Below are 15,565 nucleotides of genomic sequence, written 5' to 3' on the forward strand. Positions count from 1 at the left end.
GGGGGGGGGTATGCCTTAGTATTATACTTGTCTATATTTTCATATAGATAAGCATGAAGTTAAAGAGAAATACTTTTTGGAAATAAAATATTTCCATCATGTTTCTCGGGTCATCATTTTTTCACTTTTATTTATTTACTCAGGTTAAAACTATTAACTATATATACATAAATTGCCATGGACCACTTCGCTATTCCTTCTAAGATTTAATCATGAAAAGTCACAATTCAAAGAAGAAAGACAACGGCGTGAAGGGGGCCTGTCAATCTCCACTGCAGGTTCCTCAACAAGCTACTGTACGCAACAGGAATTCTATCAGAGTGGGAACGTGGAATGTAAGAACCCTGTATCAAAGTGGGAAGTTGAAAAACGTGAAAGAAGAGATGATGAGACTTAACATCAATATTTTAGGTAATGGCCAAATAATGGGGACTTCATGATAGATGGCTATAGAGTGATTTATGCAGGTGAGGCAGGGCCGCCGGACGCAGGTTTCAACAGGGGGGCACAAATATCTTTTTTTCGAAACATTAGTAAGTGCCAGAAATGGTACAGATTTCATGGTAATTTAGAAATTTAGAAATTTAGAAATTTCATTGAAAAAATACACGCAATCTATTTATCGAAAGGGGCACTTGTTTATACTTTTTGCAAACAGGGGGGGCCTGTGCCCCCGTGGCCCCCTGGCCCCGGCGGCCCTGTGAGGACAATCATTAAAAAGGTGTAGGACTTTTAATGGTAGCAATATTTCAAAATGATTGATGGGATACTGGGCCGTTAGTGAGTGAGTTCTCCTTGTCAAGTTGCATGGTCAGACTTTTAATATATCAAGAATAGTGGCATACGCGCCTACTACAGAAAGTTCAGAAGATGAGATTGATAACTTATACGAATGAGAAAACAAAGGCCCAATGTAAATCAGATGAAATCAATATTGTCATGGGCGATCTGAATGCAAAAATTGGTAGTGGAAAAGATGGTAAAACAGTAGGGCAGTATGGAATTGGGGCAAGAAATGAGCATGGAGACAGATGGGTACAATGGTGTGAGATGAATGGCATGGTAATAGCGAATACCTGGTTTAAAGAACATCCATGGGGAGTATACACATGGAAAAGTCCTGGTCACCTAACAAGGAACCAGATTGATTATATTACCATAAATCACAGATTTAAGCGTGTCGTTAAGCAAGCAAAAACGTATCGATGGAGCAGACTGTGGAAGTGACCTGTTGAGATGGAAGTGATCAAAATATGATGGAAATATTATTGATCCGAAGGTTGATCAAAGAAAAACGACTCTCCGATTATGAGAGCCCTAATAAGTCTTTTATAATAATCGTCTATCGTCGAAGAGCGTAAAGACTAACTAACGATCTAACTAACTAATCGTACCAATGCTTGTTTTATACCATTTTGCAAGGAAAGCTCGAGAATAAACGAGAAATCACGCGAATTAATAGGTTAAGCAATTACAAAGGAATGTCGCTCAAGGAATGACGCAACATTTCTATAATTAGTTCATTACGAAGCTTATTGTTCTTTATTATTAAGTGTCTACTCAGCGTGTCTAATATCTTTATTGTTTTCTGTCAATGTGTTCATAGTCCTTCTATCCAATTATTATTCCAAATAGTTTCCCTTTCATGGTTGTTGGTTCTCTTGTCTTTTAGGGAATTACCTTTCGTTTTCGTGTTTACTTTGCAAAGCAAAAATATCGTAGAGACTTTGAATCCGCCAATGCTTCTCTGCAAACTGATGCTACGTGGTACGTGTTCATGTGGAAAGGTTTGTAATCAAGGTTTGCAATTATACAATTTTTTTTATTTAGAAATTGTGTTTAGGTTGTAAAATTGTGTATATTGATTTGGCTTGTGTTAATGGCCAGATTGGAATCATGCATGATTCAGACCCTGGATATCCTGCCCCTGCACCGTGTTCAGTTTTATTTTTATCCTTATCATAAAACCTTTTCTTAAATTCTAGTATTTAATGCATGTATATTAACTGTTCTTGATCTTTTACACGTCACTGGGGGCATATGGCCCGAAAGCTCTATCAAAGCTCTTTCCATATGTCCTCCAGCAATATTCTGGTAAATTGATGTATTGTTATTTTTCTCATTTGTATAATTGTCTAATGTAGCTTTAAAACATCAAAATTTTGTTGTTTGTAGAGTTGAAAATATACATGAATTGAAAATTGAATTGAATTGAAGTTGACAAAAAAACCGAAGAATAATTCCCGAGCAAATGCAACTATGACACAGGTCGCAAATTTTTCATAAGTGCTAAAGTTAGAGAAAGTTGGTGTTTACGAAAAACCATTCTTGACGTATTCCTAATATAATTTTGAAAGCGGTCGCGTGTGCGAGCGATGCGAACATCTAGATCCTCCCCTGAGATCGAGTCCGAATGCCTATTGGATCTGACTCGGATACCCCATTTCAGCCAAACAAATTTTGCAATCAGGCAATTATAGGGTGCCGTAAAGGGTAAGCTCGGTGGCTCGGGCACTCAAGGGCTCAGTAACCTTGTTAAAATTCAGAGAGATTTTCGGGGTAGTTCAGCCCCCTTAAAAAGAACAGTACACGTTTGGCAGTGCGAATTCCATATTTGGCAAAGTTGAACTAACCCTTAATTTGATTTTCCATGAATGAATAATTTCTTTTAGCCTTTTGAATGTTTGGTCTTTGGTGTGGTTTAAAGAAGTAGCAAAGAGTTTGCGTGCAGCACAGCCCCGCCACTTCGTAACTTTTAGGACGGGATCCTATTACATGAAGAAAACAAATAACATTCATGGTAATACAAAAAATTCAAAAGACAGCTTCTAGAAATTAAAAATTCTGGAAAGCAATGCAAATAACCTTATATAAAAATTGAGAGATTGATTGAGCTTTTTCGAACTTTTTAGAAGATTAGTCCTGCAGATGATGTCTTTGCGACATAACTGCTCCGAAAAAGAGATCTAACAGAACATTATTAATGACAATACTAATAAGATCTTCAATATCATATTCACAGCTATTTTTAGCTATATTTTTGCATAATGTCTATATGCATGAATCGTGTATGATTATGGAAATGATAAGTTCTCTGGCTTGCCCATGCAAGATTTTTATCATCTCACCATCAAGCGTGAAACGCTAGGTTGTTTGAACCTTACAGGAGGGTGTGCTTAAGAACAAGGAATGCTGAATTGTTGAAGCCTTGGGAAAATATTTTATCCCTACCCAACTGGAGTGGGATCTTTGTTGTGAAATGATCCAGTTAGAAATAACATGACTCAATAGGGTTTCCTAATAAACGAAATAGCTATGGATGCAAAATAATGAACCTATGAAGGCCCTTGAAAATGAAGAAAAAAGACGTAAATTAAGAACCAAAAAGTTCGGCGGGATTTATTTTCGGTTAAGCGGGGATACCAAAAAAATTAATTCCACTGAATTTTTCGAAACCATGAATTCTTCTCAATTTTATCAAACATTTCGTTCACAACTATTGACTTTAAAATTAACAAAAAACATTTTCCTTTCCAAAGATTCCAGGAAAATCAAGTTGTCAATTCTAATTTCACAAAGCATGGCTGTTGGAATACCTGCTCCAAATTAATATTTAATCTTCAATTGAAAATTCATGGATGATTCTGAACGATCGTTTCTTTGTACATAGAGCTCTTTCTCCATTTACATGGCATTTCCTCCTGCGAGAAGATCTTTCTCATTAGACCCCAAAGTATGTCTATACCAACATCACCAAGACATTTCCACACTTCGATCGGTGTGTTACCTGGCCCTACTGCTTTATTCATCTTCATTGCTTTCATTCCTCTAACTACTTCCCCCGACTTATGTGCTCTGTTTGCCTTTCATTTGGCATTCCTTCTCCCCCTGGTAGTCTTGGGGTTTCTCCATTTAGAAGACCTTCAAAGTAATTCCTCCATCTGCTCGTGATACCTTGATTCTTTGTTTTTCTGTCTCTTGACTTTGCACTTCTATAAAGCTTCTTCTGCCCTTCTACTGTCTCTAGCTCTTCGTACATTTCTTCTCTCCCTTCTGCTCTAGCAGTGGCCCCCGCTTTGTTTGCTGCTTTGATTCTTTCTTTATTCATCTGATTTCTTCCCTTATAATCCTCCTTCTTAGCCTGATTCTTCTCCTTAATAACTTTTGCCACTTCTTCATTCTACCACCATGGTATGGGCTTGATAACTCCAATGGGATGCTTTATATACTTTCCTTTGTTCTCTTTATTTTCGTTTACATTAAGAGTGGGCCAGCCCCAGCCCGCTCATGTGAGATCCGCGAGAAAGTCAGTGAAATGAGGTACAAATCCGATAACCGTAGAGTTTAACAATCAGAAAAAGAATCGAATTGTTATCCACCATTGTTGAGGAAATCCAATGTTCGTTATTGTAGCCCAAAAACTAAAAAACCTCATCTACAATTTGCAAATATAATACCATCCCACCTGAGTGTGATAAATTGTGTCCTCGTGTAAACACTTGCCAATACGATCTCACAAATGAAATTTAGCCCACTTCATGTAAACAAGCCTTCAGGTAATCAGGGGCGTAACTTGGCCAACAGGTTTGGGGGGTGAAAAGGGTTTCTGCCCTGCGAAAATGAGTGGTGCCCTTCAGACCTCGTAGCAAAAGTTTGTCTATAGGTTACTAGTGAAAGCTTTACAAGTGTAAATTTGTCTTTACCAAGAACAAACTTCTAAGCAATAAAAAAACTTCATTGCCTATAAAATATCTTTTTTTAGGTGAGCGTAAATTAAATGTCAAATTTGATTTTCCTTTTGTAATAAAGCTTGTATTTCATGGCATATAATGTTTAGTGAGGTAGGAGGACCCACCACGGTTGGGTCCGACGTGAAGCAAATTTTTGAAATTATCCCTTGTAAAAGGGCTCAAAAGCATCTCCCAGACTAGAATTTATCAAAATAATATTCTGCTAAAAACTGATCATTGTTTATTGGAAAAATAGGGAGGGGGGATGTCATGCTAAATTTCTAGTGATAAACGTTGTGGAAGGAAAGAAATGGTAACCTTTCGTTTCAGATTGCACGTAGTTGTGAATGACAGAGCAATGTTGTTTTGATTGGGAGAATTTTATTTTCCTGGACAGCAATGTGCAGTTTTTTATCTCGAGAAGGCCATGTTTACACTTCCAAAATGAAAAAATTGCAATGATACAGAAAGTGATTTACTGAATTAATGCAAATAAAAGAAAATAATAGAAATGTACGTGAGTAAGTTAGCAATTAGATCAAACAAAATCAGCATCTTAAACGTTTATTCTCTTTTTATTTCATACACTGTTAAAAAGTTATAGAAAGTTGTTAAAAAGTTATAATAAAAAAATTCTTATCTTGACCAAAGTGGGGGCCTTCAGCCCTCTATTCCCCAGTAGCGCCGTACCTGTCATGAAAATAATTTACAACTTAAATTATTTTGTATGGACTCAACCTTGCCCTCATAAACTTATGCATCAATCATTGCATCCATTGGCTATTACTTTCGGTAAGGAATGCTTTCGCTCTGCTAATAACGGAGCTCTACCTGATATACCTGTTCCGCTCTCTAAAATGCAATGTCAGGAAGGGAGGTTCATAACAAATATAATATTTCCATTTCAAAATTCGTTCGTAAACGGCCCTTTACGAACTTCAGAGGTGTCATTTCTGCGTGGTAATAAAGCTCTTCTTGGCGCCCTGCGAAATCTTTGATTGCCCTGCGAAATCGGCTATTTTTAAGATTGGGGGGGGTGTCACCCTTCCCCCCCCCCCACACCTCCCCGGTATTTTCCCCCATGCAGGTAATATAGCGCAAAAGTAAAAAGCAGCGTTTCATTGACTCTTTTTGTTGCATTTTCTGCTTTCTAACTCATCTCTGCATTAAACATTTTACTGTTTCCGTAATACTTCATGCATCGCATTCTAGCAACATGTTTGCGATGTTCCGCAGATCATCATTTTGTCCAATTTTATATCTTTCACATCCTCATATTGAAATTGGTATCTTCTCATTCCACTTTCACGGTCAATTTGTCTAAATGGCTTGTCCATTTGCCATTCATATTTTTCTGAGTCTTCTAGATTGTCAAACTATCTTGTTTGCGATCTTAAGCCTTCATTTGTCCACTTGTTAAAGTGGTGTTAAACATTGCTCTTTCCATGCTCTTCTGTGCCACTGCTAATTGGTGCCAATTACTATGTTTTCACGCCGAATGTTGTTGCTAGTATTATGACTACATCCATTACTCTTTTCTTCAAATCTTAACCATTGATATTTTCTCTTTAATCGACATATCACCCAAATCGTTGCCCTCCTGCAGCTATTCTTCTGTCAATTTTCTAATTTGTTTTGTTTACAGATATTAGTAGATGGCCTAGGTAACCGTATTAATTTACTCCTTCTAAAGCCCTGTTTACATTAAAACTTTTAACCTGGGTTATTTTGCAAAGTTAGTTCGAACCCGTGTAACTTTCGCCACGCATGCCCTTCAGTGTGAACTGTAATAATTTGCATCTTTCAAGATGGTGGACGGCAAAAATGAGAATTGGGAGTGAATTCACTGTGATCTGGTATGAATGTATTCACCTTCCCCCTGCAGTCTTCTTCAAATCATCTCCAATATAGACCGTTATCTTGTACAAAAATCTAGATGTTGTTTGATCCCTTGGTCCGCCCATATTCTGATCAATGTCATGACTTCGTTGTCACCAAACAGTGAACCACTCTCGGTCTTTGTTCATTCATTGTCCAAATATTTCGCTTTGAATTGAAAGACTTCTCCCCTAAGCGTTCCAAAACAACTTTGACAATGAATTTGCGGTTCAACCCAGGTTAACGATCTGATACACGCATGCGCTTTTCGAGCTTTGCGCAAGAAATATGCTCAATTGTCCTTAAGTTTATAACTCTTTTCTATTTAAACTGTTTTCTCATTGATTACCTTTGAATACTCAAAAACGAGATTTCAAATACGAAAAAGAGGCTGATTGCCCCCCGAAATCCCCGTATAGCATCGATATACAATGAAATCTGCACCTTCGAATTTACCAGAAGTACTTGTTCCCATAAATTTCTCGGGCGACCGTTCCCCTATTGTCTGCCTGGTCTACAAAGGCTATTTCAAATTACGTTATGTCCGACTCTACAGTGTCTAACTATTGTCTAGTCAAATATGGTAAAGATGTCCTTATATAGCATACAATTTCTTACAGGGCACGTGCTATTAACAGACAATTAAGGAAGCATTTTAATTTCAACAAATGAACAAAGAAAGCATCAAATAGGTCGTTTTGATTGGGTCACAAGAAACTGCAAAGCCCTATGTTAATATCTATAGAGTTAAGTATTCTTAAAAACTAGGTATTGAAATGAATATCAAGGATTTTAACGGTTGTTCCTTGGAGAATGAACTGGCATCTTCGGAAAATCAGTTTTCACACGTAGAGCTTTCTCGCTTTGCACAATGCAAAAAAATAGACGTAAGAGAAATTTTAAAGGTAATAGACAGTTTTAGAATTTTAAGGGCCAGCCACAAAAAGCTATATATGGCTGACATTGTGATAGATTAATCAAAAACTGCTGCGTACAAACGACATAGTTAAGTTAAAACAAATTTACAAAGTGGGGCATTTTCTCAATGTCTTAAGAGTGCGGTCTGCAAAACTGTAAACCTCCATGTTGGGCTGGCTTTTGTCCCTCTAATTTTTTCCACCCTGGCCACGCCGCTGCTGAAAATGAATATGTAATCTTCAATTGAAAATTCATGGATGATTCTGAATGAGTTCCTGTTTGATATCGTTTCAGACAGATCCTGTATAGAGAAAAAACGTCCGAGAAAAGAATGTGAGAAGTCAAATCAAGATGAAGAATTTGAGATTGACTCTCCTGCTGGTGACATGGCTGTACATTTCCCATCTTGGCACATTGGGATATCAGTGCCCAAAACGCTGCAAGTGTTCTCAAATTACTGTCCAGTGTATTGGTGCTGGCCTAAAGACAATACCATCAGAGATACCATCATCCATTCGCTATCTTGATCTTTCTAAAAACCCATCAATAAAGTTCCAAAACAATTCCTTTGCTCGATTTACACAGCTAAAAACGCTAATCTTACGAGATTGCTCTTTAAAGAATCCGTTTATTCTTCCAAAGAGCCTCCGAAAAATTGACATGTCGGGTAACCAGTTATCTGTTCAAGCAGTGGAGGAATTCTTCAGAGACGAGCGAGCACCTAACCTCATTGCCATATTTTTAAACTACAATAAAATTATCCTAGATGGAAAGTTTTCGATCTTTCCCAGATCCGTCATCAACTTAAACCTTCAAAGTAATATTCTCCAGAAAATTGAAAGGAATGATTTGAATACATTGAAGAATCTCCGGTTTCTTATTCTGATACAGATGGGTTTGCTAAGCATTGCCAAGGGGTCATTTGATCAGCTTAAGGATCTTAAGAGACTTGATTTGACTGGAAACAAATTATCTTTTTTGCCAAATAAACTATTTCAACGCAACAGAAAACTAAACAGCATCATTTTAAAAGAAAACTGTTTAAAGGCAGTGCCAGATCTTAATGGCATTACAAGCCTGACTGATCTTGACTTGAAAAACAACTCACTTAGAGTGGCAATGAATTTAAATATAAGTTTCATTGCCTATCTAGATTTGTCATTCAACAATATCACGTCGTACAACTTGTCAGGAATGGGAGTCTTCTACCTAGATCTATCACACAACCAAATCGAAAAAATTGAAAATACTGCTTTTCCTAAGTTGCTAAAGAAAGTATCTGGCATTTATTTGCAAAGTAATAACATTAAGAGTATTGCGGTTGATGCGTTTGAAGGTTTTGAATCCATTGGAGAGCTGTTTCTTCATCGAAATCGACTCAAGAGCCTGCCAAAAGGCATTTTCAGATGTTTATCCATGAATAAACTGTTCCTGTTTGCCAACGAACTGAGCACCGTCGATGGCATCTTTCAGGATGTGAAAAGACCCCCTTACCAACTCTTATTGTTTGGAAACAAGTTGAAGTCTATTAGAAGCTCAGACTTTCAGAAGATGCCGAACGGTTCGCAGATTTACATATCATGTAACAATCTCGACGAAGTTCCAAACCATTTTGATATAAAGCCTAAAGTGATTTGCAGCCCAACTAGAAAACTGGTAATAAAAGCATCACAAGGATTTTTGAAAAATGATGGCTTTCAATGTTTCAAAAGTGAAAAAGAGAAATACAGTTTTGACTGCAAGCCATGTCCAGTTGGCTACTACGGCAATGATGGCTGTATTGCTTGCCCTGCTGGGGCTTTCTATCAGGACGAAATGGCAGCCATTGCATGCAAGCCCTGTCCATTAGGCCAGTTTGTGCCACTAGATAAAGCACCAGGCAAAAGTCCATTGCAATGTCTCACATGCCCTTTTGGGACAAATACAAACAGCTCTGCAGCTTATCGCGCGTGTAAATGTTTGCCTGGTTTTGCAAGAAGTCATCGTTTTCAAGGATGCACAAAATGTACCCAAGAAGGGTTTTCCTGTCAAACAGATTACAAGGAATTGACTAAAGGCTATTGGATGTCGTGGCAAACAATGCAATCTGAATCAAATACATCTTGCAAAATTTTGTACAAGGCGTTTATGCAGAATCTGGATACAAAGAACGATACATATGACCGAGCTACAATCAAGTACGATTGTCACATGCCCACTGCACACAAATGCCCGCTTCAAGGCTCCTGCCTTGGTGGCATAGAGGCTGATTGTAAGCGAGGCTACACTGGAATATTGTGTGCAGTTTGTCAGGGGGGATACATGAAAAACTTTGGTAAATGCACTAAATGTCCCTCTTCAGTCATTGCAGTGATGCAGTGTTTTGCATTCTTTTTGGCGTTTGTTTTTATTTGCTGGTTAATGTCCAAAGTTGATGAAGTGAAACTCGCAGGAAACGATAGCAAAACATTTGCTGATTTAATTCTGTCAACATTGAAAATCCTCATTGGTTTTTATCAGGTGCTAGTTGGCATCATACACGCTCTTCCAAACATTCATTGGCCTGGAAATCTTACAAAAGCTGTCAAAGTTTTTGAATTTATTCAGTTCTCGATCTTCCATATACCTGCTTTGCATTGCATAAAGCGAGAATGGCGCATGGACGCCATCAAGGAATTCTGGTTTGCCATCATTGCCACCGCGACTGTTCCCTTCATAATTTTTATTTACACAGCAATCAAATCACTTTGCTCTTACTGTTGTGTTAGGGATACAGTGGAGTTCAGAAAGAAGCTTAGGGAGAACGTTCAGCAATGCCTTGAGGCCATATTTCTGTTCCTTTTCGCGACCTACCCCTTGACATCAAGCAAGATATTCCAAATCCAACCCGCCAGCTGCCATGCATTCTGTACATCGGAAAAGGACGGGCAGTGCTTGCACAGAGTCTCGTACCTGCGATCGGATTACCGTGTTAGCTGTACATCAGGCACGAGTGATGACGTCATTGTAACCAATGCTGCATACGCGGCCTTAATTTTGCCCCTTGGCTTTCCTTTGCTGCTGTTTCTTCTTCTCTGGCGGTTAGCTCCCAAAAAGAACAACACTGATGATGCACAGCGGCAGCAGCCCGCCGGGTCAATTAACGATGATGGCGAGGAGGCAGCTGCGGGGGAGTCTGTTGTAGCCGTGGCGCTTAGACTCTTCTACGGCAACTACAAGCCGGAGAGCTGGTACTGGGAGGTGACTGAAATGGTTCGAAAACTGATCATCAGCATTGCAAGTGCTTTGGTCCTGCACAACATAAAGATAGGGTTGTTTGGGCTGATAATCTTAAGCATTTTGTTCGCTGTTGCTCATGCTCGGATGTGGCCAATGAAAGACAAGTTTGACAACTTGATGCAGTTACTGGCTCTAGTGATTGTAGCGGTGAATCTGTGCTATGGTGTAACACAAAATAGTGCGATTGGTGATGACGAAATTCTCGAGCAAAGCAAAGACAAGTGGGGACTTGGCGTTATGCTAGTCTCCCTCAACTCCCTGCTGTTTGTGCTGTTGTTTGGTCGATTGGTTTGGGAGATTTTAAGAAAAATCTGCAATTCTAGACTTTGTGAAACCTCATGCTCACAATTTGGTGCATATTCCCGTAATGGTGACCTTTCTGAAAACCTTTTAGAGGGTAACGGAAGTGATATCATTCTTTAGTTTTTTTTATCAGATTCACCTCGTTATCTTCTACCTCTGAGGTTTATATCAAAAACATAGTCCCTAGTACTTTACAATAGAGAACTTTGAAGGTTTTGTGCAACCGGCATGCTTTGCGACTATTTTCTAACTCAAACTCACTAATTACGCAAGAGCCGTAACCGTAACTATGACTACTTCACAACACGTGTAGTTGGCAGCCGTTGTTGATAAGTTCATGTGTTTTTAATCTCTGATTTATATCGAAGTGGATATTTTTCAAGTTTAGTGGCTTTATACCAAATTTGGACATTGTTTTAATACAGAACTATATTCATTGGCTAATCTCATGTAGTAATTTGTATTAAGATTTGCACCATTATTTCAGTATATTTGTCTAGCAGTGATTTTAAACCGATTAGAAAAGTTTGAATTCCCTCATGTTTCTATTTGAACAAGGCCAAGAGTCCAAACATTTTCCAAACCACTCTTTCAATAGACATTATTTGTTACAAGTACATTAATCCATATAACTAAGGTATATATATATAAGTACATGAAAAGAGAATATAAAGTAGCAGAGTATAAAGGGGAGTATGCAACTTGAATGTTTGCTAATTAAGTATGCATACTCAGTTTAAATACAAGAGACATAGAACTTTGTAAAAGCATTGAAAGCCAAAATTTAGTATGTATTTATTCCGACACTCATCAGAGTATAAACGTCACATAATGGCAAAGGATGACCAAGTACAAATCGAAACACAGATGAAATACTTAGTACTTTGCTTTTATATTCCCTTTATACAGTAGCACAAAAATCGATTGTCTTCTTCAACATGTGACCAACTATTCTGTAGGAACGCATTTTGTTATACGATTTATAACTTGCAAACTATTATACTTGCATGCATGTTAAAGTAAATAGGGCCTAACATGCTAGGAACAGTGGATTGGTATTCGATTTTTGTGCTACTGTATAAAGGGAATATAAAAGCAAAGTAAATAGAAAAATGTTTGAATTAATAATTGACTGCATGTTAAAGTAAATAGGGCCTAACATGCTAGGAACAGTGGATTGGTATTCGATTTTTGTGCTACTGTATAAAGGGAAAATAAAAGCAAAGTAAATAGAAAAATGTTTGAATTAATAATTGACTGCATGTTAAAGTAAATAGGGCCTAACATGCTAGGAACAGTGGATTGGTATTCGATTTTTGTGCTACTGTATAAAGGGAATATAAAAGCAAAGTAAATAGAAAAATGTTTTAATTAATAATTGACTGCATATTTCTTTTCATTGTAAACAGTTTTTTCTATCAAATAAAATTTACAATACGATTTTACTAAAATCGTAAGTCCTGGTTAGTTGGCCTCAACCGGCACCAACCGGCCCAACCGTTTCTTACTTGTTCGGGAGACGAAGCCTTTGTTCCGTAACAATACCGTCTTAAACCAATCAGTGTTGTAGGGACATTGCACATGCGCATTAATAATAGTATTCGCAAAATGGCTAGGCCTGTCAACACACAACTCTTGAACTTCCTGCCAGGGCTTCAAGTGATAATGCGCATGTGCAATGACCCTGAAACGGGGGCTAGTGCATGACTGGACGACAGGCATGATTCATCTTCCAAACAATTATGGTTCCTATGTGAGAAATTGTTTTGTGATAGCCCAAAGAGCCACCATTTGTAAGCCTATACATCCTTTTTTCTTAAGAATACTAAAAATTCATTCCAGCCTCCATATTCTTTAGAATGTTTTGTTTTCAGCCCAAGTTTTCTTATATTTTCAAATCTGACTCGCTTTCTGGGAAACATAACTCGCTATTGAATAGAAACCACGCTTCTTGAAAAATCTAGATGTCGAGATACCGTAAATCCTTGAATTAGCCCTCCTGGGGGTTATTTATTTTTATCTTTTTGGATGGGAGCTATTCGAGGGGGTGCTTATGTGAGGTGGGGGCTTATATAATTATACTAGACATCCAGAAGACATTATCAAAAGACCTCGTATATTTTTGTAGGAATTTCTTTAATAAAATTTAATTAATTATCAAAAAAAGTATACATTTTTATGAAAGTTCATAGATGCACAAGGATACAGCTACTTAAACAAGCAACAAAACCTACGCAACCATGCTCCTTGAGTAGCTTTGATGGAATATTGCCAAAAAGTGTAGCCTTATTTGTAAGCTTGATTAAAATTAATTTTGATCACGTTTAATGTGTAACAGGGTACACCTTTTCCATGCTCCTTGGGCGTTTAGTTTTGGCACAGATTGCATGATTGTGGAGTTTGTATTCATTGCAGCAGTGCTCGAGTAAGCTTTACATTGTGTCTTTTATACGGCTATAGCAACAAGCGTGCAAATGTGCATTGGCCTTGGGTATATCAACTTTGTGTTGGCATAGTTTCATTCTCACACGTTACACGACCCACATCTAGGTATTTTCAGGTTTTTACAGGCAAGCTAACTTCTCTTTTTTTTCGTGCATTAGTTAATGGCCGTATGGCTTGCAACTTTTGAACGAACAAGATGTTGCTAGTCAGTGGAAGAAGGCCATTGTTCTTCTTCTCAACCACCTCAAAAACGAATGGGGCATTATTTATGGCCATCTTTCCGATTTGTGTACCAACAGCCCAAAATAAATGGTTCAAATGATGAGAGAACAATGGTAAAACTCTTATGATTGATAATGGTAAATATCCTAAGCACCATCTTTCCCTTATTTGCTGTTTGGTAACCTGAAACAATTTTTGATTCAATTTTTCCATTCCTGTTTTAAATTTGGAAATAGTGATAGGGTCAAAAAAGAATCCAGCTGCAGCTGGAAAACGTGCTAGAATAGTTTCTTTGCTGGAATGGTTTGCATACTTTTCAATTGCTTTAGCAACTGGATCAGCACCATTTTTTCTCCCCTCCTAACATTCTCGCCAGGCCAGGCATATGGGCAAGGTAGGATTCAACGCAAACGCCATTTTGAGCCAAGCTCTCCAGGAAAAATTTATGTTGACAATTTCATTCTTGTTTTAAAAATCATTTTTCGATAAAGGTTTTGCATGAAAATTTCCAATTTGATCATCCTTTCTGAAATTCTTCGACATTCACAGATTTTCTATTTTGTTGATTTCTAACTTTTTAGTTTGGTTTTACGGCTCTGCTCATATGTTTGTGTTTGTCCGATTTAAACAGCTCATCAATCTTGTGTTTTGACAAATTGATTTTAAAGAGCGATGAATACAGTAAAGTAGCAAATAAGGAACGTGCCGAGAACCAACGACATAAACACACGTAATTTGACTATGGTTCATATTTTTCCCCAGCATATGGGGCTTCACAAAAGCCAAAGAATACAGTAATTAGTTTATTGACTGGTACTCTAGTACAGATAAAAATTCAGCCGCCCGCCAGATCATTAGAAAAATTAAATCCCTGCCAACGGGGAAAAAATTTAAGATCGCTCCTGCCTGATTTCTCCGGCGGGAAGGCCTCAGAATCATAGGCGTAGACTTGCATTTTTTTCAGGGTGGGGGGAGAGGGGGCTCAAAGAATTAATGACAATTCCTAATGGCAGCTGCTGATGTCACAGGATAGAAAGTGGAATAGCTAAGGGCTAAAAGGTGATTTTTCCGTGCATTTTTCATTATCGAGGAAGAAGAAACACACAAATGAAATAATCGAAAGTTTATCTTTAAATCATAATCAGTTTCTTTAGGTTGAGATCATCAGTTCTATTTGGGCACCCAAAATGTACTCTTTCTCGCGGCATTTCATGATACAAAGGTGTCAACAAGTTCATCAATTGACAAATCTTATCACAAATTTGTCCATAGCTAGTATCACTCAGCAAAGATCGCACGTTGCTTACCTGTGATGCTTCCAGCCTCTCTGAAGGTTTGGCCTCGAGTTGGATCTGACTTTATGTTCGCAATAATTTCAGACTTTATTTTTCTGTAAACACAATTATCTAATGCAACAAATCTTATGCATGAAACTAATAATATAACAAACTAACTTAAAAATTGGTAAAGCACTTACTTATTTTCCAGGGGGGGGCTCAGCCCCCCTCGGTTTTCGTCAGGGGGGGCTGAAGCCCCAGAGCCCCCCCCCCTAAGTTTATGCCTATGCTCAGAATGGGCAGTAGGATCAGTGATACCTTCCATTGAACAAATATTCTCTAAGTTCTCTTCTATTCCAAGCTTGCACGTAAATAGCAGGGGGCGTGGGGGCGTGGGGGCGTGGGGGCGTGAGGCCCCTCTCCCAACGTTTGAAAAATCCAATTTTAATTGAAAAACTTAACAGATTACTTGCATTTTTTAAGACTACACTTGTGAATTTTATATGTTAGGAATTTTGGGATTTTAAATGTAGA

General features: G+C 38.0%; 2 protein-coding genes across 3 annotated transcripts; both read left to right on the plus strand.

Moving 5' to 3' along the window:
- Window positions 1-9: 9 nt before the first annotated feature.
- Window positions 10-2,517, plus strand: LOC148959995 (uncharacterized). The gene is made up of 2 exons (XM_089109542.1): window positions 10-1,062; window positions 1,673-2,517. The coding sequence occupies exons 1-2, from the start codon at window positions 871-873 to the stop codon at window positions 1,793-1,795; spliced, it is 315 nt and encodes a 104-aa protein (XP_088965668.1). The 5' UTR covers window positions 10-870; the 3' UTR covers window positions 1,796-2,517.
- On the plus strand, window positions 1,673-15,265 carry LOC135684039 (uncharacterized). 2 transcript variants are annotated; one of them, XM_065199485.2, is made up of 2 exons: window positions 1,673-1,787; window positions 7,821-15,264. In XM_065199485.2, the coding sequence occupies exon 2, from the start codon at window positions 7,878-7,880 to the stop codon at window positions 11,205-11,207; it is 3,330 nt and encodes a 1,109-aa protein (XP_065055557.2). In that variant the 5' UTR covers window positions 1,673-1,787; window positions 7,821-7,877; the 3' UTR covers window positions 11,208-15,264. The 2 variants fall into 2 exon arrangements, with proteins under 2 accessions (XP_065055557.2, XP_088965663.1); XM_089109537.1 differs by having other exon boundaries at window positions 1,686-1,800; window positions 7,821-15,265.
- Window positions 15,266-15,565: the final 300 nt, after the last annotated feature.

Source organism: Rhopilema esculentum, chromosome 7 (assembly GCF_057945365.1).
Source record: "Rhopilema esculentum isolate cy_ngs chromosome 7, ASM5794536v1, whole genome shotgun sequence".
Classification (NCBI taxonomy): domain Eukaryota; kingdom Metazoa; phylum Cnidaria; class Scyphozoa; order Rhizostomeae; family Rhizostomatidae; genus Rhopilema; species Rhopilema esculentum.

Excerpts from the sequence above, each read along its gene's own strand:
- LOC148959995 (XM_089109542.1), top strand. The coding sequence starts at position 871 with ATGAGATTGATAACTTATACGAATGAGAAAACAAAGGCCCAATGTAAA. Across the intron at positions 1,063-1,672 it reads GGTGTGAGATGAATGGCATG|GGAATTACCTTTCGTTTTCG; the intron begins GTAATAGCGAAT and ends CTTGTCTTTTAG.
- LOC135684039 (XM_065199485.2), top strand. The coding sequence starts at position 7,878 with ATGAAGAATTTGAGATTGACTCTCCTGCTGGTGACATGGCTGTACATT.